This window comes from Homarus americanus, unplaced genomic scaffold (genome assembly GCF_018991925.1).
Source record: "Homarus americanus isolate GMGI-L3 unplaced genomic scaffold, GMGI_Hamer_2.0 scaffold59495, whole genome shotgun sequence".
Classification (NCBI taxonomy): Eukaryota; Metazoa; Arthropoda; class Malacostraca; order Decapoda; family Nephropidae; genus Homarus; species Homarus americanus.
Window position 1 is genome coordinate 4,038,396 of NW_024732415.1, and position 24,346 is coordinate 4,062,741.

A 24,346-nucleotide genomic window follows, 5' to 3' on the forward strand; every position below is an offset into this window, starting at 1 on the left:
GTCTTTGTTTTGTATTTAGCCTAGTCAGATATCCAAACTATAATTTTTTCTTGCTCTTTTATATCACTTGTTAGCAAACTACAGTATGTATTAATGACACTGGTCAGGCCACAGTTTTACGCAATGTTGTGGGTCGGGGATGATTAGTAGTGCTCAGTACAGTATAACGATTTCCTCGGCCCTTGGTATCCATTCAGTCTTCCTTGAGCAACAAAAACATCAACTTAAGTGCATGTTTTCTAATTGTTCCCTTGGTACTTTTCTTTAAGCTGTAATATTCACATTTTCAATTATCTAATCAAATACTTTTAATACTTATCTTTTATATGCTTTATTTATTGTTAGACAGACCTTTGGTTAATTAAGATTTTACTAAATCAAAGATGTGTGGCATTGTAACAGATCTCAGTGATTTCCCCAAAGTACAATCTTCACCACTTGCACCAACATTTATGGCAAATTTGCCCCTCCCTCTCCTGTCCTCCATTCTCTCTTATTACTTTAGTTCAGTAGTACACGACCCATTGTACATACTTATACTGTTTGTAAGTATAAATACATGCATATTTTCACCAAGAAAAAAATTGTTTTCCTATCCAGTTATTATGACTCGAACACGCTGGGATTCGTGGTAAGTATATATAAAGTACTCTAAGTAAGCATTTGTAAATAAATAGGTTACATCTGCAATTTGTGGTTTTCTTCGGTATATAAAATATTGAGTTATTTCATTGTTGTATCTACCTGGGTTGGGAAATGCAAAAATAAAGAAAAAATACAATAAAATTAAAGTGTCTGGCATGTGGGTTTGAAGTTAAACCACACAATTACACCACAAAAAAGTGGTGGGAGGCAAAAACATGGCTGCAAGTGAAGCCATTTAAAACTTGATTAATACTGACCATCAGATAAAAAAAATTTAAAACTTTAACGCTTCTTACAGTTGGAAAATAAAAAAATGACGTAACTTTTGAACCAATAAAGATATTGAGTTCATTCAAGTGGCAGTGTGCAGAGTTCTTAAAGCTGGGTTCGCAGATATTAAAGTCATTAATTAAAACGATTGTTTATACTGTAGTAAAAATTGCATTGTAGAGGTATAATTTTCATTACATGGCAGCAATAATAGACCCCACCAGAAAGGTCAAAGATCACTACTGTTTGCATAAAAGCAAACAGTACTAGGTATTACCAATATTTCGACCGGGGGGCCAAGCGCCAAAATATATTAAAAAAAAATGCAGGTACTTCCCCTCATTTAGTGCTACAAGCCTCCTACTAAGACGCACCACTCGCCCTCGTCCCCCCCCCCCTCCCCACTATTGGTGTGATATAAAGCTTGTCACACAGGAACATAACTCCCTCCTTTCTGCCAGTCAGAAAATAAAAACAATGGGTTCAAGTGTTATCACATAACATTCTTATGACATTTTTGTGGAAACATGGACTCCTATTAGCTAAGAAACGGAAAATAAGGAGTCTCTATGAGCGAGAGAGGTTACGATTGGGGTCCGTGGGCGCTTGTTCCCTTCTCCCTCTGTCCGCCTTGAGGCGCAGATCCCATTGTGCAGAGACGCTTTTACCTACCTTTACTAATATGGCTCTCAGCCTTACAAATATTGCAGTACTGTGGATGTTATATAGCTACATAAGCTGTGTAACTGTAGATGTTATATAGCAACAGAAGCTGGGTAACTGGATGTTATCTGGGTACAAAAGCGGTATATCTGTTATATAATTACAAAAGCTGTGTAGCTGGAATTTATATAGCAACAGAAGCTATGTTACTGTTGATGTTATATGGCTACAGAAGCTGTGTTACTGTGGACGTTATATGAATACAGAAGTTGTGTTACTGTGGATTTTATATATCTACAGAAGCTGTGTTACTGTGGATGTTAAATGGCTACAAAAGTTTTTGCTGTGGATGTTATATGGTTACAGAAGCTGTGTTACTGTGGATGTTATATATCTGAGAAGCTGTGTTAATCTGGATGATGCTTGACGGACAGCACGAACATAATATCTAGTGGAAAATCACGTATCACAAACTGGTATCTTTCATGTATTGATGTAGTCATGAATACGTTAATGAAAAGAATTGATAAAAATGAACTTCCAAAAATGTCTTCAGTACAACACAACTTAGTATTCAATAGTGAAAATACATCTAACAACATACAATATTAGTGTGTGTATGTGTGTGTGAAGGTCACCACTACTAACAAGACCATTAAAAAGTTCAAGCGTTCTCGTGATTATTCATTCATACCTTCAAGAACACTAACTAATTGCAGTCACTCTTGGGAGGGGCCGTGGGGGCACAGTCGCTTTTCGGAGGGGCCCCTGGGGGCACCAACATCCCTGGGAGAGCCACAGGGGGCTCTGCACCTGGTAGGAGAAATGTAATGGCCCCGGTGGACAATGTCCCTGTAGGGCCCCTGGGACCAGTTGTTTTTGCACTATTAAGAAAAATGGGAGATATAAATAAAAACCCCGCCCATTGCATTTCCAGTATCATCTCATCATGAACAATGTTAAGGAGAATAAATATCCAACAGGAAAACATAAGTTGGGGTGTTGTGCTGACTGACTGCTCTGTTCTCCTATTGGCTGTTATTTGGTGGATTTACAGTCGAGTCCACCGATCACAGTAAAGTAAGGGATTGCTGGACGTATGCAATATGTACAACACAACGACCAAGGAAGCTAGAGGGCCCCTGGGCAGCGCCGCTTCCCCAAGGAGCGCTGCAGCTCCTGGGTAGGCCCCTGGGGGCCCCGCTGTCCCAGGAAGGGCCTTTGCTGCCCCTGAGAGGGTCCCAGGTGGCATTGCTGCCCCTCTGAGGTCCACAGCTGACCCTGGTAGGGCCCGTGGTAGCGGCCCCGCCCTTGGGAGGGTCCCTGGGGGCACCACCGCCCCAGGCAGGGTCCCAAGAGGCGCCACTACTCCTAAGGAGGGCCGCTGGAGGCGCTGCCGCCTTTGGGGGCCCCTAGGGCCACAGCCGCCCTTAGAAGCCCTGCAGACCTCTGAGGTCCTTTTTAGGTCCCCTGCGAGCACCACCGCCTCTGTAAGGGCCCCTGGGGGAGCCACTGCTCCTGGCAGGGCCCTGGGGGCGCAGTCACTCTTGCGAGAGGCCCCTAAGGCCACTGACGACCCTGGGAGTGCCTCTGGGGGAACCGCCTCATTTGGGAGGGCTCCAGGGGGCACCACCGCCCATAGGATGGCCCCTGGCACGGACCCTGGGGGCACAGTCGCTCTTGGGAGGGGCAGTGGGGGAGCAGTCGATTTTCGGAGAGGCCCCTGGGGGCACCAACATCCCTGGGAGAGCCACAGGGGGCTCTGCACCTGGTAGGACAAATGTAAGGGCCCCAGTGGACAATGTCCCTGTAGGGCCCCTGGGACCAGTTGTTTTTGCACTATTAAGAAAAATGGGAGATATAAATAAATACCCTGCCCATCGCATTACCAGTATCATCTCATCATGAACAATGTAAAGGAGAATAAATATCCAATAGGAAAACATAAGTTGGGGTGTTGTGCTGACTGACTGCTCTGTTTTCCTATTGGCTGTCATTTGGTGGATTTACAGTTGAGTCCACCAATCACAGTAAAGTAAGGGATTGCTGGACGTATGCAATATGTACAACACAACGACCAAGGAAGCTAGAGGGCCCCTGGGCAGCGCCGCTTCCCCTAGGAGCGCTGCAGCCCCTGGGGGCTCCGCTGTCCCAGGAAGGGCCTTTGCTGCCCCTGAGAGGGTCCCAGGTGGCGTTACTGCCCCTCTGAGGTCCCCTGGGGGGTGCAGCTGACCCTGGTAGGGCACGTGGTAACGGCCCCGCCCTTGGGAGGGTCCCTGGTGGCACCACCGCCCCAGGCAGGGTCCCAAGGGGCGCCACCACTCCTAAGGAGGGCCGCTGGGGGTGCTGCCGCCTTTGGGAGGCCCTTAGAAGCCCTGCAGGCGCTGAGGTCTTTTTTACGTCCCCTGCGAGCACCACCGCCTCTGTAAGGACCCCTGGGGGAGCCACTGCCCCTGGCAGGGCCACTGGGGGCGCAGTCACTCTTGCGAGGGGCCCCTAAGGGCAACGACGACCCTGGGAGGGCCTCTGGGGGAGCCGCCTCATTTGGGAGGGCTCCAGGGGGCACCACCGCCCATAGGATGGCCCCTGGCACGGCCCCTGGGGGCACAGTCGCTCTTGGGAGGGGTTGTGGGGGCGCAGTTGATTTTCGGAGGGGCCCCTGGGTAAACAAACATCCCTGGGAGAGCCCCAGAGGGTTCTGCACCTGGTAGGATAAATGTAAGGGCCCCGGTGGACAATGTCCCTGTAGGGCCCCTGGGACCAGTTGTTTTTGCACTATTAAGAAAAATGGGAGATATAAATAAATTCCTCGCCCATTGCATCATGAACAATGTAGAGGAGAATAAATATCCAAAAGGAAAACATAAGTTGGGGTGTTGTGCTGACTGCTGCTCTGTTCTCCTATTGGCTGTTATTTGGTGGACTTACAGTTTAGCCCACCAATCACAGTAAAGTAAGGGATTGCTGGACGTATGCAATATGTACGACACAACGACCGAGGAAGCTAGAGGACCCCTGGGCAGCTCCGCTTCCCCTAAGAGCGCTACAGCTCCTGGATAGGCCCCTGGGGGCTCCTCTGTCCTAGGAAGGGCCTCTGCTGCCCCTGAGAGGGTCCCAGGTGGCGTCACTGCCCCCCTGAGGTCTCCTGGGGGTGCAGTTGACCCTGATCAGGCCCGTGGTAGCGGCCCGCCCTCGGGACGGTCCCTGTGGGCACCACCGCCCCAGGCAGTGTCCCAAGGGGCGCCAACATTCCTAAGGAGGGCCTACTGGGGGCGCCGCTGCCTTTGGGAGGCCCCTAGGGCCACAGTTGCCCTTAGGAGAAGCCTTGCAGGCGCTGAGGCTCTTTTTAGGTCTCCTGCGAGCACCACCGCCTCTGTAAGGGCCCCTGGGGGCGCAGTCACTCTTGCGAGGGGCCCCTAAGGGCACCGACGATCTTGGGAGGGCCTCTGGGGGAGCCGCCGCATTTTAGATGGCTCCAGGGGGCACCACCGCCCATAGGATGGCCCATGGCATGGCCCCTGGGGGCATAGTCGCTCTTGGGAGGGGTCGTGGGGGCGCAGTCGATTTTCGGAGGGGCCCCTGGGGGCACCAACATCCCTGGGAGAGCCATAGGGGGCTCTGCACCTAGAAGGACAAATGTAAGGGCCCCGGTGGACAATATCCCTGTAGGGCCTCTCGGTCCAGTTATTTTTGCACTATTAAGAAAAATGGGAGATATAAATAAATACCCCGCCCATCGCATTTCCAGAATCATCACATCATGAACAATGTAGAGGAGAATACATATCCAATAGGAAAACATAAGTTGGGGTGTTGTGCTGACTGACAGCTCTGTTCTCCTATTGGCTGTTATTTGGTGGATTTACAGTCGAGTCCACCGATCACAGTAAAGTAAGGGATTGCTGGATGCATGCAATATGTACAACACAACGACCAACGAATCTAGAGGGCCCCTGGGCAGCGCCGTTTCCCCTAGGAGCGCTGAAGCCCCTGAGGGCTCTGCTGTCCCAGGAAGGGCCTTTGGTACCCTTAAGAGGGTCCCAGGTGGCGTTACTGCCCCTCTGAGGTCCACAGCCGACCCTGGTAGGGCCCGTGGTAGCGGCCCCGCCCTTGGGAAGGTCCCTGGTGGCACCACCGCCCAAGGCAGGGTCCCAAGGGGCGCCCCCACTCCTAAGGAGGGCCGCTGGGGGTGCTGCCGCGTTTGGGAGGCCCTTAGAAGCCCTGCAGGCGCTGAGGTCTTTTTTACGTCCCCTGCGAGCACCACCGCCCCTGTAAGGACCCCTGGGGGAGCCACTGCCCCTGGCAGGGCCCCTGGGGGCGCATTCACTCTTGCGAGGGGCCCCTAAGGGCAACGACGACCCTGGAAGGGCCTCTGGGGGAGCCGCCTCATTTGGGAGGGCTCCAGGGGGCACCAGCGCCCATAGGATGGCCCCTGGCACGGCCCCTGGGGGCACAGTCGCTCTTGGGAGGGGTCGTGGGGGCGCAGTTGATTTTCGGAGGGGCCCCTGGGGGCACTAACATCCCTAGGAGAGCCACAGGGGGCTCTGCACCTGGTACGACAAATGTAAGGGCCCCGGTGGACAATGTCCCTTTAGGGCCCCTGGCACCAGTTGTTTTTGCACTATTAAGAAAAATGGGAGATATAAATAAATATCCTGCCCATCGCATTTCCAGAATCATTGCATCTTGAACAATGTAAAGGAGAATAAATATCCAACAGGAAAACATAAGTTGGGGTGTTATGCTGACTGACTGCTCTGTTCTCCTATTGGCTGTTATTTGGTGGATTTACAGTTGAGTCCACCACTCAGAGTAAAGTAAGGGATTGGTGGACGTATGCAATATGTGACACAACGACCAAGGAAGCTAGAGGGCCCCTGGGCAGCGCCGCTTCCTCAAGGAGCGCTGCAGCCCCTGGGTAGGCCCCTGGGGGCTCCACTGTCCCAGGAAGAGCCTTTGCTGCCCATGAGAGGGTCCCAGGTCTCGTTACTGCCCCTCTGAGGTCCGCAGCTGACCCTTATTGGGCCCGTGGTAGCGGCCCCGCCCTTGGGAGGGTCCCTGGGGGCACCACCGCCCCAGGCAGGGTCCCAAGAGGCGCCACTACTCCTAAGGAGGGCCGCTGGAGGCGCTGCCGTCTTTGGGGGCCCCTAGGGCCACAGCCGCCCTTAGAAGGCCTGCAGACCTCTCAGGTCCTTTTTAGGTCCCCTGCGAGCACCACCGCCTCTGTAAGGGCCCCTGGGGGAGCCACTGCTCCTGGCAGGGCCCCTGGGGGCGCAGTCACTCTTGCGAGAGGCCCCTAAGGGCACTGACGACCCTGGGAGTGCCTCTGGGGGAGCCGCCTCATTTGGGAGGGCTCCAGGGGGCACCACCGCCCATAGGATGGCCCCTGGCATGGACCCTGGGGGCACAGTCGCTCTTGTGAGGGGCAGTGGGGGAGCAGTCGATTTTCGGAGAGGCCCCTGGGGGCACCTACATCCCTGGGAGAGCCACAGGGGGCTCTGCACCTGGTAGGACAAATGTAAGGGCCCCAGTGGACAATGTCCCTGTAGGGCCCCTGGGACCAGTTGTTTTTGCACTATTAAGAAAAATGGGAGATATAAATAAATACCCTGCCCATCGCATTTCCAGTATCATCTCATCATGAACAATGTAAAGGAGAATAAATATCCAATAGGAAAACATAAGTTGGGGTGTTGTGCTGACTGACTGCTCTGTTTTCCTATTGGCTGTCATTTGGTGGATTTACAGTTGAGTCCACCAATCACAGTAAAGTAAAGGATTGCTGGACGTATGCAATATGTGACACAACGACCAAGGAAGCTAGAGGGCCCCTGGGCAGCGCCGCTTCCTCAAGGAGCGCTGCAGCCCCTGGGTAGGCCCCTGGGGGCTCCGCTGTCCCAGGAAGAGCCTTTGCTGCCCATGAGAGGGTCCCAGATCTCGTTACTGCCCCTCTGAGGTCCGCAGCTGACCCTCATTGGGCCCGTGGTAGCGGCCCCGCCCTTGGGAGGGTCCCTGGGGGCACCACCGCCCCAGGCAGGGTCCCAAGAGGCGCCACTACTCCTAAGGAGGGCCGCTGGAGGCGCTGCCGCCTTTGGGGGCCCCTAGGGCCACAGCCGCCCTTAGAAGCCCTGCAGACCTCTCAGGTCCTTTTTAGGTCCCCTGCGAGCACCACCGCCTCTGTAAGGGCCCCTGGGGGAGCCACTGCTCCTGGCAGGGCCCCTGGGGGAGCCACTGCTCCTGGCAGGGCCCCTGGGGGCGCAGTCACTCTTGCGAGAGGCCCCTAAGGGCACTGACGACCCTGGGAGTGCCTCTGGGGGAGCCGCCTCATTTGGGAGGGCTCCATGGGGCACCACCGCCCATAGGATGGCCCCTGGCATGGACCCTGGGGGCACAGTCGCTCTTGTGAGGGGCAGTGGGGGAGCAGTCGATTTTCGGAGAGGCCCCTGGGGGCACCTACATCCCTGGGAGAGCCACAGGGGGCTCTGCACCTGGTAGGACAAATGTAAGGGCCCCAGTGGACAATGTCCCTGTAGGGCCCCTGGGACCAGTTGTTTTTGCACTATTAAGAAAAATGGGAGATATAAATAAATACTCTGCCCATCGCATTTCCAGTATCATCTCATCATGAACAATGTAAGGAGAATAAATATCCAATAGGAAAACATAAGTTGGGGTGTTGTGCTGACTGACTGCTCTGTTTTCCTATTGGCTGTCATTTGGTGGATTTACAGTTGAGTCCACCAATCACAGTAAAGTAAGGGATTGCTGGACGTATGCAATATGTGACACAACGACCAAGGAAGCTAGAGGGCCCCTGGGCAGCGCCGCTTCCTCAAGGAGCGCTGCAGCCCCTGGGTAGGCCCCTGGGGGCTCCGCTGTCCCAGGAAGAGCCTTTGCTGCCCATGAGAGGGTCCCAGATCTCGTTACTGCCCCTCTGAGGTCCACAGCTGACCCTCATTGGGCCCGTGGTAGCGGCCCCGCCCTTGGGAGGGTCCCTGGGGGCACCACCGCCCCAGGCAGGGTCCCAAGAGGCGCCACTACTCCTAAGGAGGGCCGCTGGAGGCGCTGCCGCCTTTGGGGGCCCCTAGGGCCACAGCCGCCCTTAGAAGCCCTGCAGACCTCTCAGGTCCTTTTTAGGTCCCCTGCGAGCACCACCGCCTCTGTAAGGGCCCCTGGGGGAGCCACTGCTCCTGGCAGGGCCCCTGGGGGCGCAGTCACTCTTGCGAGAGGCCCCTAAGGGCACTGACGACCCTGGGAGTGCCTCTGGGGGAGCCGCCTCATTTGGGAGGGCTCCAGGGGGCACCACCGCCCATAGGATGGCCCCTGGCACGGACCCTGGGGGCACAGTCGCTCTTGGGAGGGGCAGTGGGGGAGCAGTCGATTTTCGGAGAGGCCCCTGGGGGCACCTACATCCCTGGGAGAGCCACAGGGGGCTCTGCACCTGGTAGGACAAATGTAAGGGCCCCAGTGGACAATGTCCCTGTAGGGCCCCTGGGACCAGTTGTTTTTGCACTATTAAGAAAAATGGGAGATATAAATAAATACTCTGCCCATCGCATTTCCAGTATCATCTCATCATGAACAATGTAAAGGAGAATAAATATCCAATAGGAAAACATAAGTTGGGGTGTTGTGCTGACTGACTGCTCTGTTTTCCTATTGGCTGTCATTTGGTGGATTTACAGTTGAGTCCACCAATCACAGTAAAGTAAGGGATTGCTGGACGTATGCAATATGTGACACAACGACCAAGGAAGCTAGAGGGCCCCTGGGCAGCGCCGCTTCCTCAAGGAGCGCTGCAGCCCCTGGGTAGGCCCCTGGGGGCTCCGCTGTCCCAGGAAGAGCCTTTGCTGCCCATGAGAGGGTCCCAGATCTCGTTACTGCCCCTCTGAGGTCCGCAGCTGACCCTCATTGGGCCCGTGGTAGCGGCCCCGCCCTTGGGAGGGTCCCTGGGGGCACCACCGCCCCAGGCAGGGTCCCAAGAGGCGCCACTACTCCTAAGGAGGGCCGCTGGAGGCGCTGCCGCCTTTGGGGGCCCCTAGGGCCACAGCCGCCCTTAGAAGCCCTGCAGACCTCTCAGGTCCTTTTTAGGTCCCCTGCGAGCACCACCGCCTCTGTAAGGGCCCCTGGGGGAGCCACTGCTCCTGGCAGGGCCCCTGGGGGCGCAGTCACTCTTGCGAGAGGCCCCTAATGGCACTGACGACCCTGGGAGTGCCTCTGGGGGAGCCGCCTCATTTGGGAGGGCTCCAGGGGGCACCACCGCCCATAGGATGGCCCCTGGCACGGACCCTGGGGGCACAGTCGCTCTTGGGAGGGGCAGTGGGGGAGCAGTCGATTTTCGGAGAGGCCCCTGGGGGCACCTACATCCCTGGGAGAGCCACAGGGGGCTCTGCACCTGGTAGGACAAATGTAAGGGCCCCAGTGGACAATGTCCCTGTAGGGCCCCTGGGACCAGTTGTTTTTGCACTATTAAGAAAAATGGGAGATATAAATAAATACTCTGCCCATCGCATTTCCAGTATCATCTCATCATGAACAATGTAAAGGAGAATAAATATCCAATAGGAAAACATAAGTTGGGGTGTTGTGCTGACTGACTGCTCTGTTTTCCTATTGGCTGTCATTTGGTGGATTTACAGTTGAGTCCACCAATCACAGTAAAGTAAGGGATTGCTGGACGTATGCAATATGTGACACAACGACCAAGGAAGCTAGAGGGCCCCTGGGCAGCGCCGCTTCCTCAAGGAGCGCTGCAGCCCCTGGGTAGGCCCCTGGGGGCTCCGCTGTCCCAGGAAGAGCCTTTGCTGCCCATGAGAGGGTCCCAGATCTCGTTACTGCCCCTCTGAGGTCCGCAGCTGACCCTCATTGGGCCCGTGGTAGCGGCCCCGCCCTTGGGAGGGTCCCTGGGGGCACCACCGCCCCAGGCAGGGTCCCAAGAGGCGCCACTACTCCTAAGGAGGGCCGCTGGAGGCGCTGCCGCCTTTGGGGGCCCCTAGGGCCACAGCCGCCCTTAGAAGCCCTGCAGACCTCTCAGGTCCTTTTTAGGTCCCCTGCGAGCACCACCGCCTCTGTAAGGGCCCCTGGGGGAGCCACTGCTCCTGGCAGGGCCCCTGGGGGCGCAGTCACTCTTGCGAGAGGCCCCTAAGGGCACTGACGACCCTGGGAGTGCCTCTGGGGGAGCCGCCTCATTTGGGAGGGCTCCAGGGGGCACCACCGCCCATAGGATGGCCCCTGGCATGGACCCTGGGGGCACAGTCGCTCTTGTGAGGGGCAGTGGGGGAGCAGTCGATTTTCGGAGAGGCCCCTGGGGGCACCTACAACCCTGGGAGAGCCACAGGGGGCTCTGCACCTGGTAGGACAAATGTAAGGGCCCCAGTGGACAATGTCCCTGTAGGGCCCCTGGGACCAGTTGTTTTTGCACTATTAAGAAAAATGGGAGATATAAATAAATACTCTGCCCATCGCATTTCCAGTATCATCTCATCATGAACAATGTAAAGGAGAATAAATATCCAATAGGAAAACATAAGTTGGGGTGTTGTGCTGACTGACTGCTCTGTTTTCCTATTGGCTGTCATTTGGTGGATTTACAGTTGAGTCCACCAATCACAGTAAAGTAAAGGATTGCTGGACGTATGCAATATGTGACACAACGACCAAGGAAGCTAGAGGGCCCCTGGGCAGCGCCGCTTCCTCAAGGAGCGCTGCAGCCCCTGGGTAGGCCCCTGGGGGCTCCGCTGTCCCAGGAAGAGCCTTTGCTGCCCATGAGAGGGTCCCAGATCTCGTTACTGCCCCTCTGAGGTCCGCAGCTGACCCTCATTCGGCCCGTGGTAGCGGCCCCGCCCTTGGGAGGTTCCCTGGGGGCACCACCGCCCCAGGCAGGGTCCCAAGAGGCGCCACTACTCCTAAGGAGGGCCGCTGGAGGCGCTGCCGCCTTTGGGGGCCCCTAGGGCCACAGCCGCCCTTAGAAGCCCTGCAGACCTCTCAGGTCCTTTTTAGGTCCCCTGCGAGCACCACCGCCTCTGTAAGGGCCCCTGGGGGAGCCACTGCTCCTGGCAGGGCCCCTGGGGGCGCAGTCACTCTTGCGAGAGGCCCCTAAGGGCACTGACGACCCTGGGAGTGCCTCTGGGGGAGCCGCCTCATTTGGGAGGGCTCCAGGGGGCACCACCGCCCATAGGATGGCCCCTGGCATGGACCCTGGGGGCACAGTCGCTCTTGTGAGGGGCAGTGGGGGAGCAGTCGATTTTCGGAGAGGCCCCTGGGGGCACCTACATCCCTGGGAGAGCCACAGGGGGCTCTGCACCTGGTAGGACAAATGTAAGGGCCCCAGTGGACAATGTCCCTGTAGGGCCCCTGGGACCAGTTGTTTTTGCACTATTAAGAAAAATGGGAGATATAAATAAATACTCTGCCCATCGCATTTCCAGTATCATCTCATCATGAACAATGTAAAGGAGAATAAATATCCAATAGGAAAACATAAGTTGGGGTGTTGTGCTGACTGACTGCTCTGTTTTCCTATTGGCTGTCATTTGGTGGATTTACAGTTGAGTCCACCAATCACAGTAAAGTAAGGGATTGCTGGACGTATGCAATATGTGACACAACGACCAAGGAAGCTAGAGGGCCCCTGGGCAGCGCCGCTTCCTCAAGGAGCGCTGCAGCCCCTGGGTAGGCCCCTGGGGGCTCCGCTGTCCCAGGAAGAGCCTTTGCTGCCCATGAGAGGGTCCCAGATCTCGTTACTGCCCCTCTGAGGTCCGCAGCTGACCCTCATTGGGCCCGTGGTAGCGGCCCCGCCCTTGGGAGGGTCCCTGGGGGCACCACCGCCCCAGGCAGGGTCCCAAGAGGCGCCACTACTCCTAAGGAGGGCCGCTGGAGGCGCTGCCGTCTTTGGGGGCCCCTAGGGCCACAGCCGCTCTTAGAAGCCCTGCAGACCTCTCAGGTCCTTTTTAGGTCCCCTGCGAGCACCACCGCCTCTGTAAGGGCCCCTGGGGGAGCCACTGCTCCTGGCAGGGCCCCTGGGGGCGCAGTCACTCTTGCGAGAGGCCCCTAAGGGCACTGACGACCCTGGGAGTGCCTCTGGGGGAGCCGCCTCATTTGGGAGGGCTCCAGGGGGCACCACCGCCCATAGGATGGCCCCTGGCATGGACCCTGGGGGCACAGTCGCTCTTGGGAGGGGCAGTGGGGGCGCAGTCGATTTTCGGAGAGGCCCCTGGGGGCGCCACTACTCCTAAGGATGCCGCTGGGGGCGACGCCGCCTTTGGGAGGCCCCTAGGGCTACAGCCGCCCTTAGGAGAAGCCCTGCAGGCGCTGAGGTCCCTTTTAGGTCCCCATGGGAGCATCACCGCCTCTGTAAGGCGTAATTAAGAAGATTTGTCACCAGGTGAGAAGGTTAGGGCAGCTTACCCTCTGACCTGATTACCTACCGCTGCAGTGCTTTTGTGAAGATTAGTAGGGTCATTACCTATACCAGACCACTGTGGACTTGATCTCACCCTCCTCTGTATATATATATATATAACATGTTCTGTACTTCTTCTTAGTCTGTACTGATCCCTGAAGATGTGAATTACACGAAAGCTCTTGGGAACTTCGTGTTTTCTTCTTTCCTTGTGGTTATCAGCATATACCTGGATCACGCACAACTACGGTGATTTAATATATATATATATATATATATATATATATATATATATATATATATATATATATATATATATATATATATATATATATATATATATATATATATATATATATATATATATATATATATATATATATATATAAATATATATATATATATAAATATATATATATATATATATATATATATATATAAATATATATATATAAATATATATATAAATATATATAAATATATATAAATATATATATATATATATATATATATATATATATATATATATATATATATATAAAACTATGAATTAAAACAAATTATATACTATAGTATATACAGTATGTTATATCATTGAGGTATCATCAAAAAACAATTTAACAAACATTTATTTTATATGAAACAAAAATATTACAACTGTAGTAAAGGGATATTATGTACCAGCTCTATACAAAACTACTCCATTTTCAAAAGTAGAAATACTTATAGGTGCCACTTACAGTGTAAATGCTGAAGGTCACTTTGAAGGTCAAAGCAAGACCAGCATTCACATACCTGTACTTGTACAGTGCTCCTCAGCCTCCAGCCATCCAAGAACTGTTGTGTTTTGGTAACATAACTGTTGGTGAACGTTATCTAAATTCGCATCTCCACTGCTTGTTCCTACCTACACAGGCACGGTACATTACTTACACTACCAATACGGTGACGTGTGTGAGTGCGAGAGAAATAAAGGTTTCAGCTACGACTGTGAGGGCACCTACTGACTCCCCTCATGCTGTTTGTTCTGAGCTATCTTGGAGTACCTGCACCAACTGTGAGGCATCAGCACCACAGTCGTCCTCGCTACCAGGTGCACCTTCAATCACTGCAAAATCCCTTTTGGAAGTCTTGTTAACTGGTCAAGTCTTGCAGCACTCCAGCGGTTAGCGGGTTGACTAAGGTGTCCCCACACTATATAAAAGGACAATTTTAGCAGTAATGATTGGTAGTTCCTGGCACCCCGTAGTCCCTCAGTGCCAATCTGACCAGTCCACATCTTCTGAGCGGAAAGTGTCACGGCCACTGAGTCCCTCATCGAAGGCATCACGCCGTTTAGTAATGGCTGTTTTGAGGATGAGGGAAATGTCATTGAGGGAGTGTTCAGGCATGTTTGTCAGGTCAGAGAGTGCCGCAGGCCGCACAGGACGCAGGCGCTGTTTCTGACTCATTAGCTGTTCTGACGTTACTAGGGGACCCAAACGTGATCCAGAATCTACCCGCCGGTTTTCAGGGGTACGGATCCTTGAGCGTCTCTGTGGGCTGCGGGGAGAGTGCCGCCTCTCAGGACTGTGGTGATACTCTGGGCTATGGTGGCGATCTGGTGAGCGGCGATGATGTTCCGAGTTACGAACTGTGGGGGAATACCGTCGCTCAGGTGAACGCCTTCTTGGACTCGAGGAATACCTCCTTTGGTCTCTCACTTGACGATGGTCGTCTGGGTCATCCAAGACATTGTTGGACCCTGCTGAGCTGCTTCCCTCGAGGCTGGTCCATGATTCGTCCGGACTGTCACCCAGACTGTCTCTGCTGTCTGCTAAACGCTCACCACTTCTGCTGTGTCTTTTCCCACCCCCTCTCTGCTCCCTAGAGGACTGTCGCTCTCTACTGTAGAACCTGTTGCGTCGGCGAATCTCTCTACGAAGTTCAGAGTGTCTATCACTGCTACTAAAACGTCGTTCATTGCTGCTGGACTGGTGGTCTCTGCTGCTAGAGCGACAATCCACTCGTTCCCTGCGACTCTCCAGGCTATTGGACCGTCTGTCACGGGGATAGTTTTCTATATTGTTAACATTTCTTCGCTCATGAACTTGTTTGGGCGCCCGCCGACCACGGTCGTAACCGCGTTCGTCCTCCCACTCATAATTGCCCAAGTCACGATCTCTGCTCTTTCTTATTCTCTCTCTTGTTTCTCTCTCCTCCTTCCTTCGTTCTTTTACACCTCTTACATCTCTTCCTTTGTTTTCTCTATCTTTCTTGTACTCTGGACCATGTCTGTTGCCTTTACGACGATCTTTACTTTCTTGGCGACTGTCAACAAGCTGCTCTCTGCCTCGTTCTCTGCTGACTCCCTTTCTCCCTCCCCGGCGGTCCACACTATTGTCCCGAATGTCTCTGGCGGCTCCTACCCTGCTGAAGTCACTACGAGGTGGACGTGACCTCTTGTCCGGTGAGCGACGACGACCATCATCCCTTGGTGCTGGCTCACGCTGGCGGTCTCGCTCAGGACTCCGCCCCGAGGACTTTTGTCGTGCTGATGACACCTCCCGCTGGCGAGGCTGCTTGCTGGGGGAAGGTCGTCGTGAGGGCGAGGCATGGTGGACGGGGGAAGACTGCTCACGGGGAGACCTCGACGATTTACCCCCTTTGGTAAAGACAATAATTACCATGGTAGCTCACACCAAATAAAATTTATATAATACTAGCTAATATACACTAATGGATGTTGGCACTGAGCCATGATAAAACAATATACATGGCACACTATTTCCTTAGAAGTGTAATACAGTATTCCAACATTTCCTGCTTACTGTTTGTTGTAATATACTGTAGTGGTTTTTATGACGATATCTTTCATTATACCAATTCAATCTATGCCAATATACAGTACTACTCTGAAAACCTCAAGGCACTTTCTTCACCACACTCAGTCCTGCATTACTCCCCATGAAAGTAAAGGACTGATATATGTGAAGAGTGTCTCAGTGCACTTATTCTATACTCATTAGACCTAACAAATGTTCTCTACATCCTTGTGTTTACTGCTGTATGCCAATGCACTTGATAACCTCAATTTCTATACAATTTGGTCCTGTATGCAAGCCACTACCATCAAACCCTGAACACCCTTACGTTTTAAGGAAATAGTAGTCACACTTAGAGTAATGAACCCAAATATAAATTTATATTAGCTTAGTTTTCCTTACTATAATAGACTCGCATGACTTGGTTATTTACGTAAGGGCTTCAAGGGTGAGATAGTAGTGGCTTTCAACCTAATCGGGAAATATGTGCAATAAAAGAGTACTGTATCACAAAACTCAGAAGACTAGATGGAGACTGACCTTTCTCGTCCCTGGTAGAGAGACGGGCGGGGCCAAAGGTGACTGCATCTAAGGTCTCGTACACATGTGGCTGTTGCTCGTCCTTCGCCACCTCTTTCTCTTTATTTCTGTTTCTATTTGCTCGCTGGAGCTGCAGGGAGCGACGCATCAGCTCCACACTCTGCTCTACCACCCCAATGATCGTCCTGGGTACATGTTCACCATTAGTTGTCTTACAAATTAATTTTAAATTTATACATAATGTAAACATGCAATTCTGCACTTATAAAGTCTTTGTTATCATTTGATTACATCTAATATGTTACTTCTAGATTTGTTTCAGAGTTTGAGGCAGTTTAGAATCCAACATGGATCAGTTTTGGTACCACTTCTGTTTACAGTCTATACCAGTAGTCTTGCACATCTGCTGGATGATAATGGAGTTGCCTCCCATTTCTATGCTGATGAATACACAGCTTTACGTGAAAATAAAAAATGCTGAGGATATTGAGGAGATAATGACTTGTATCTGATGTCTAATATTAAGATTTGGATGGCAAGGAGAAAACTTAAGCTGAATGATAGCAAAACCGAAATAGGAGGGGAGACTGCACAGATGATTTTGGCTCTTTAAACTTTGGGGAAGTGCATCTCAAGTCTTGGCAATTCTGTTTTTTAATCTTGGAGTGTACTTTGACTCAAACCTGAATTTTGAAGAGCATATACAGTAAATATAAGTAGTTAACAGTTTCAGTTTTCATATTCGAAATCTATATGTTGTTAAACAGTTTTTGATACATCTTTCTATGTAAAATATGAAATGAAAGTAAGTCATGCATACTTATTTCAAGAATAAGATTCCAATATTTTTTCCAGACAAAGAAACTTAACAAAAGGAGCCACACACACAGAGTATGCACATTCCCTTTCCCACAATAAAAGAAACTCATGTACACACGGTAAAAAAGAAAAAAAGAAAAAAGTATCTGTATGATGAATTTTAAATTGATCAATAGGGTCCTATGACTCATGTTGTCTTGGTAGGGTTGTCAATATCCTTCATCATATTGTTTCAAACAGTGTACACAGATACTTAGAAACTTATTTTTACCATGCATACAGTAGTACTATACTATAAAATTCTTTTATTTATTTAACACAATGACTATCAATTTGGGCTTAAGGATCCTCAAAGATTCATACATTAAAGTACTTAATTATTTCTGGACTGAAGATGCGCTAATTCACTGTACCGAGACTCCTAATTAAATATTTTTTCCATGTTTCAGTTAAAGGTAAAATTTAATGTACGATACATTGAGAATCAGGACCTTACAAGTCAAGTGTTGCTACTACTGCTGTATGATGGTAGAAACCCACCTGGCAGCGGCCACATCAGAGAGGAGGGAGGGGGCGATATTGGCCTTCTGCAGCACTCCGCGCCATGACACTGGTACTGCTGCTGACTCCAGCGCCCCCAGAATTTCCTCGAAGCTGGGGCGGAGGGAAGGGTTCTGGGCCCAGCATGATGTAATCAACTCCTTCAGTTCTCGGGACACTCCACTAGAGGGAAGGGGAGGGCGACCCCCAGCCTCGATGGTCTCCATGATCTGGGGAAGAACTTGGTTGTATCATAAAGTCGAATGAAAGATTTTGTTGTTCTTTTTACGGCAGTAAACATGTTAATACTGACCTAAGAAACTTACTTTCGTATGAGGAAAATTAAATACCACTAAAGAAACCGTAATACTGTACATTACTGTTTCTTTAGTGGTACATCTCAAAACTAAGACGACTTTATTTTCGACATTTCTGAGCCACCTGAGCATTAACACAGTCGTACTAGTAAACAGTTCTCTATAACTCGCTTTCCTTGGAAACACTCGAGACAATTTCATTTATATCTACCACCTATTTATTCATTTCTGTCATATAACAATATTTCACAGTTCAACGCATTTACGTAAATCTGTTTAAAAACCGACAACTCTCTGCTGTGCAGTGTTTTCATGCCAAAAAGTATACCATGTTACAGCAACCTGGCCTTATTACACTGTATGGTCAGATTCACATAGGTTTATTCGAGGTGTGGAGACCTTGCACCCACCTGGAAGATGTCGAGGCCCTTGAAAGGATGGCTGGCAGTGAGCATTTCCCATAGGATGATGGCATAGCTGTACACATCACACTTGGCAGATACATCACCTTTCGTCAGTAACTCTGGAGCCATCCAAGCAGGTGTGCCTCTGGGGACAGTAAAGCTTCTTTATAAAACAGCAAGGAAGTACAGGTACAAAATGAGACATTGCTGGGAAAGAAACGGAGTTAAGTTTGAGAGCTACCAATGAAAATGCACAATTGTTAATTTATAATAAACCTCACAGAAAGCTATATGAATTTTTATTTTTACTGTGCTACAATGTAGGAGTGAATTGTGGTGGTATGTATTATGTGTTCCTACAGTTTAATACAAGCTCAAGAATTATATATTTCTCTTTGTTTGAATGAATATTTGTGCTTAAGTGATCATTATGAAGTATGAGTATAAGTGAACTGTACTTAGAAGCTTGTCTATGTTCCCGTGTGTGGGGGAGGGGCGAGGGGAATCTTACCTGATGGAGCCCCGCTGAGCAGGAGATCCAGTTCTTGATCGCCTTAGGATGGAGAAGCCAAAGTCGGCAATCTTAGCACGGTAGTAGCAGTCGAGGAGTACGTTCATTGACTTAAGGTCAAGATGCAGCACCTGTCGAACGAAAAACCAGGTTAATTACATCCTTGGCTTCTAGTGGAGTGTCCTAAATGTTTCTGTGTGTCACGATAATCCTTATGTCTCCCATATAATGAAACTATAGAATGCTACCCAAGAAATAAATCTGTGCGAGTGTGTGAAGAAGGGAGAAATAAAATGCATAATTACAATGAAGTTACTGACTAAAATAAGTGGAATAAAAAGTAAGTCAATAGGCAACTCCAATCTGCAGTCTGAGGATCAGACATCATGCCTGTGATATCTTTTTACGTGCAATGTTGGTCACTAATTAATCAACATCATCACTATCAGTGTGGTGTACAAGTCTCAAGAAGTGTCGTACCTGTGGCTCGTGTTTGTGAAGGTAGTTCATGCCCTGAGCCACATCCTTGGCCACCACGAAGTACGCTGCGTGATCCAGCCTCTCGCGTCTGGATAATTATTTACTGATTAGTTTAACAAATTAACCTAGTGGATAAAAGAAATAGGTATGGAACATTTAAGTAGCAGGGAAGTGTTGACTCCCTCCACAGGGCACGAGGATAAAGATATGACGACTGTGGTTTTCTTATCGTCTGGTGTCAACCCCAAAAAAATTATTCGGCACCCGTGTCATATTGTATCACGTCGTAAGGGTGCCGAATAATTTTTTAGTGGGTGTACTTGTCCCATCCTGTTTAGTTGGGCAGGGAATACGGGATGGTTGAGTGGACTGAATGGTAAACAGACATATATAGGTACTGTACATTTACTAGTTTTCCATTATACACCTGAAGGAATAAGGTAGGGGAAGTCAGGTACTCACGTGGTGGAGTGGATCAGGTTGTACAGTGTACCCCCTGAAAGGTACTCGAGCAGCATGAAGGGTCTGGCGGCTCCCGTACACACCCCCATCAGGAGGACGACCCGTGGGTGGTGCAGTTGCTGCAGGAGCGCTGACTCCGACCGGAAGTAGTTCTTGTCATCCTGTAGGAGTCACCCAGGTAGGGAGGTCATGGACTAATGGGTCAATAGTCACAGTATTCAGGTCACGGGGTCAAGGACATGGCCAGTTTAAAGTTAAAGAAGCACCTAGAGCTTGTGGACTGGCAAGAGATTGTGTCTAGAGGTCACGAGTACAGTACAGTAGTATCATGAGAAATAAGTCAAAAGTGATCATGAAGGATCAAGAGCTCACAGAGGATCTGCAGAGTGTGAACTTCCTTAAGAGGTCAAGGAATCCAGTAAGGCCTCTGAACCAGAGTTACAAGTCATCAGAAAAAGAAAGCGATGGAGGCCATGGGAGGTCACAAAGGATCAAGAGGTCATGAGAGGTCAAAGAAAAGTCATGACGAATCAAGAAGTCATGAAAGGTCAAAGAGAAGTCATAAAGGATCAGGAGGTATGAGAGATCAAAGAGAAGTCGTGAAGATTCAGGTCATGAGAGGTCAAAGAGAAGTCATTAAGAATCAGGTCATGGGAGGTCAAAGAGACGTCATTAAGAAGTCAAGATGTCACACAAGGTCAAGAAGTCATAAAGATAACCAGGAAGAGGGGCAGAGGTCACCATAAAAGAGGTCTAACATTTGAAAGTTTCTTCAATAATCTCAATACAGTACACAGTAATTAAAGAATCCCAAGTAAGACACCTTCAATGGTCGCCAACCTTTTACAACCAATAACTGTCATCGACAAATGTTAAATTTCTGACCTCTTGTTACAGAGAGGTAAAAATATGGTTGTACTCAGGTAAAAAACAGGTCAGGTCATAACGTAACAGTAGTCAGTCTAACAAATAGTTGCATTTTCGTGACGTCTCTACAAGTACGGTGAGTTAGTAGTGGTTGAGTCACTGTGCTCACCTGTGTATATACCTCAACACCTAGGATACGGCCTCCTCACTACCCAAGATGAAAGCAGGTCACTTCCCACTAGGTAAATCTGCGTTTGCAGGCGAGGGCTCGTAAATTTGGTTTGTGGGAGCAAGTTCATGGTGAAATGGCTGTGGCACATTGGCAAGGTTTCTGTATTTATGACAAACGAAGTCGGGGTCCAGAACAGGAGGTACCCCTGAGATGGTTGATGAATTTGTATTTAGAACTGGTGGTCCCACTGACCAATATTTCCTTAACCCTTTTGCAGCGGGACGTTACCCTGAGCTGAATAAAACCATCTGGCGGTGGCCAGAATGAAATGGTAAGTGCGTGAAATGCGGCGAAAGGTTAATCGAGATAGGTTTTAACCCTTTCGCAGCGGAGCGTTATTCTGACTTTAATAAAATCGTCTGGCAGTAGCCAGAATAAAATGGCAAGTGTGTGTGAAACGCGGCGAAAGGGTTAACAACTAATGCAAGGGGCGTACTTCCACACTCAACGAAATCAAAACCAAAATCATGTGATAAATAGGGGAAGGCACACTAAACCATAAGAAAAATTACATCTTCCATAGTCCAGCTTAGATTTGGCTCAGAAATGGAAACATTAAAATATTGCTTTTTCTCGTAAGGATGATTATACAGTACAGTAACCAAAATTACATGTTTGCTGGCGACAATACATTTACTCAACTCTTATTCAGCATGAAATAAACCTCATCTCTGACAACTCCACAATTCAGTCTATGTGTTGGAGCTTATCCAGCACTCATAATATTGAAAAACCAAGTTCCCCTCAACCACGGAGAACACAGTCTGCCAACCTACCACTACACAACCAAAATACGGGAGTTGGTAGGGAGGACTACAGAGAAGGTTGCACAACAAATGGGCTCAAGACCTATTGTGCCCCAACTTAACCTATTCAATTTATTGAGAATGGAGCCCATTAGGACTGAGCTATTACCCTAGCCTAGTGGTTAGGTTGGGTCCAATAGGATTCAGGACAATCTGAATAGTCACAAAGAGGCTGATAGTCCTGCAGAGTTAAGATAAGCAAAAGACACAAACTTTTTTTAATTATCAATACAGTACATGTAATTAAAATTTTCTAAAAATCATTTGAACAAGCAATAATCCAGATATCAAATTTTGGTTAACAGATCCTTAAGCAGCATGTTCAGGAGTACCTATACTGAGATTTTGAACAAATTCTGTTTTTTGGACGAAATGCCAAAAATTGTAAGGCTTACTCCTAACAATTTACCTACGACAACCTTTTCAAAATAGTCTACGTCCCTGGGGAGAGTTTATTATCTTTTTTTTTTACTAAAACAGATAATAAAGAGGCTAATTAACATGTCGTGAGTTCGTTAATACCCGAGATACACTGTAGCTCAAACTTTAGTAGAATCTGCCTAATAGCTAACTTACAGGTCTCGAGTTAGTTAACATCCGAGTTAGTTTAACTTGAGTGCTTCCTTTTTTATTTTTAACTAACATGTCTTAAGAAATTAAGCAAATACCTGAGATAGTTTAAACTTGAGCTCCTTGACGGCGACCTCAGTGCCGCAGTAAGTGCCGCGGTACACGGTGGAGAAGGACCCCTCACCCACCACATCCCCGGGGCGCCACTCCACATCACCCACGCTTACTTCACACTTGTTCAGCATGTCCCCAGACCGCAGCCGCTCAAGTTCGTTCTCCAGGCTCCTGTGAATACAATGAAATGTTATTCATTGTATCTTACTCATCACTAGTGTGTTTATTGGTCTCCACTATTCTTGGAGTGACAACCCCTTAAGTGAGAGAGTTTGGTTAGCATAGTTCCTTGCAGTGTTAGTCTCGAGCACTGGTGCACCTTAGTCATTTTGCGCCACTTCAACTCACAGGTGCGAAGGGTCAGGCTAGCACAGATTCATGACAGGACAGAATGACAGGTTGTGTGCGGTTGATAGTCAATGGGCTACAACCTTAACCAAACATAACTTACTTCTGCATACCCCTCTGTGCACTATAACTAGGAAGTGACACCCTATAACCTTGCCTCGCCACATATCAAGATCGTATCTCATTGAATGGGAATCCTGAGTGCTACCGTAAGTCGCATATACTTTATGAATCGGGAATGGTCATGGGAAAAAGTAAAGTATGAGTGACGGCGGGAAGTAAACATATGTAATTCAATCCACACGCCCTCACCTTCTAAGGCTGGTATATCTATTTGTGTAACATCCAAATGTCAAGTAGTTTTAAAATTTAATGACGACACATCACTATAAACATCTGGGTGATGCATGTGAGTTTGTGTCACACCTGATCTTGCTTCAGGAGTATATTGGATATGGCGTAGTGTTGTCTCCCCTTGTTCCTGAGAAGTCCCAAATTCGGGGCCCCTTTCCTTTAGACCTTAGTGACCTGATTTATATTTCAGTTTTCTCCTCATGTGCTACACAAGAGAACTCACACTGACCTGATCTACTCTTCAGGTCTCCCCCATCCCTTAGGTCCCATTTCAGGTCACTCCTATCCATTAGGTCTCGCTTCAGATCTCCCCCTCAGGTGCAACACAAGAGACTCACACTGACCTGATCTACACTTCAGCCACTCCACCACCCCTTAGGTCCCATTTCAGGTCTCCCGTCCGTCCCTTAGGTCTTACTTCAAGTAACCCCCTCAGATGCCACACAAGAGAACCGACACTGACCTGATCTGCTGGCGGTGTTGCTTGGTCTGGCTCACCATATGGTTGAGTAAGTCACGTTTACTGAGGGTCACGGACATCTTGCCTTGGGCTTCTTGCTTCTTGCCTGGGGTACTACCTAAGGCTGACGATGTCCCCCCTCCTCCTCCTCCTCCGCCGCGACCCCCTGACTCTCCATCGTCCTCCCTTCCTCCTCCTCCTCCTCCTGTCTTCCTTTCCGGCGACGTCACCTGCAATGAAAAGAGGAATGAATCGTCTGCAAAGAACCGAGAGAATGTTTTGGATTATAAAAACTGCCGAGTATCATCTCCTAGATTTGTCCGTGTATTCATTTTTCCTCGGGTCTGGATGTTTCAGAACGCCCCAAATGGCATTAGAGCAGTACTGAGAATCACTGTAATTCTATACTTACGTTAAGGTTCTGATTTGTGATTCGTGTTTAAAGAAATTTGTTTTTATTATCAAAGAAATCACGAATATTACTTTTTATTGCGATACTTAATAACTACTGTTACATTTTCTATTGCTGTTATAGGCATTGCAGCTGTTTGTATCGCAATGGTTTTTTATATATATATTTTTTAAATATTCAACACTTCAAAGTTAATCGTATCTTTATATATAAAATAGCCTTTTGTTACTGCAAAATATAACAAATACTGTACAATCAGACAACATTTTTACAATTAAATAAATTAGTGGTTACATGAACATTCTTAACCACATTGACACATACTGC

General features: G+C 49.3%; 2 protein-coding genes across 3 annotated transcripts in view; both read right to left on the reverse strand.

The window, feature by feature from the left end:
* Nucleotides 1-193: 193 nt before the first annotated feature.
* Nucleotides 194-12,920, reverse strand: LOC121868503 (nascent polypeptide-associated complex subunit alpha, muscle-specific form-like). Its single transcript, XM_042369168.1, has 14 exons — nt 12,729-12,920; nt 12,347-12,478; nt 11,659-11,881; nt 10,705-10,998; nt 9,751-10,044; nt 8,797-9,090; nt 7,844-8,137; nt 6,860-7,153; nt 5,606-6,037; nt 4,846-5,024; nt 3,812-4,282; nt 2,691-3,346; nt 2,289-2,462; nt 194-269 (listed from the first exon to the last, which is right to left on the reverse strand). The coding sequence occupies exons 1-14, from the start codon at nt 12,918-12,920 to the stop codon at nt 194-196; spliced, it is 4,005 nt and encodes a 1,334-aa protein (XP_042225102.1).
* Nucleotides 12,921-13,595: 675 nt separating this feature from the next.
* The window catches only part of LOC121868616 (tyrosine-protein kinase ABL1-like), a 55,441-nt gene continuing 44,690 nt past the window's right edge, over nt 13,596-24,346 (reverse strand). For both annotated transcript variants that reach the window (XM_042369435.1, XM_042369436.1), the window contains exons 3-11: nt 23,611-23,837; nt 22,430-22,616; nt 19,857-20,017; nt 19,395-19,482; nt 18,915-19,045; nt 18,410-18,548; nt 17,683-17,912; nt 16,324-16,508; nt 13,596-15,623 (exon numbers count right to left, since the gene is read on the reverse strand). In XM_042369435.1, the coding sequence (XP_042225369.1) occupies nt 14,233-15,623; nt 16,324-16,508; nt 17,683-17,912; nt 18,410-18,548; nt 18,915-19,045; nt 19,395-19,482; nt 19,857-20,017; nt 22,430-22,616; nt 23,611-23,837 (2,739 nt within the window). In that variant the 3' untranslated portion in view covers nt 13,596-14,232. The remainder of the gene's footprint in view (nt 15,624-16,323; nt 16,509-17,682; nt 17,913-18,409; nt 18,549-18,914; nt 19,046-19,394; nt 19,483-19,856; nt 20,018-22,429; nt 22,617-23,610; nt 23,838-24,346) is intronic.

Excerpts from the sequence above, each read along its gene's own strand:
- LOC121868503 (XM_042369168.1), bottom strand. The coding sequence starts at position 12,920 with ATGCTCCCATGGGGACCTAAAAGGGACCTCAGCGCCTGCAGGGCTTCT. Across the intron at positions 10,999-11,658 it reads CTTAGGGGCCTCTCGCAAGA|TGCAAAAACAACTGGTCCCA; the intron begins GTGACTGCGCCC and ends TTTTCTTAATAG. Across the intron at positions 270-2,288 it reads CCCAAGAGTGACTGCAATTA|CTTAAAGAAAAGTACCAAGG; the intron begins GTTAGTGTTCTT and ends TGAATATTACAG.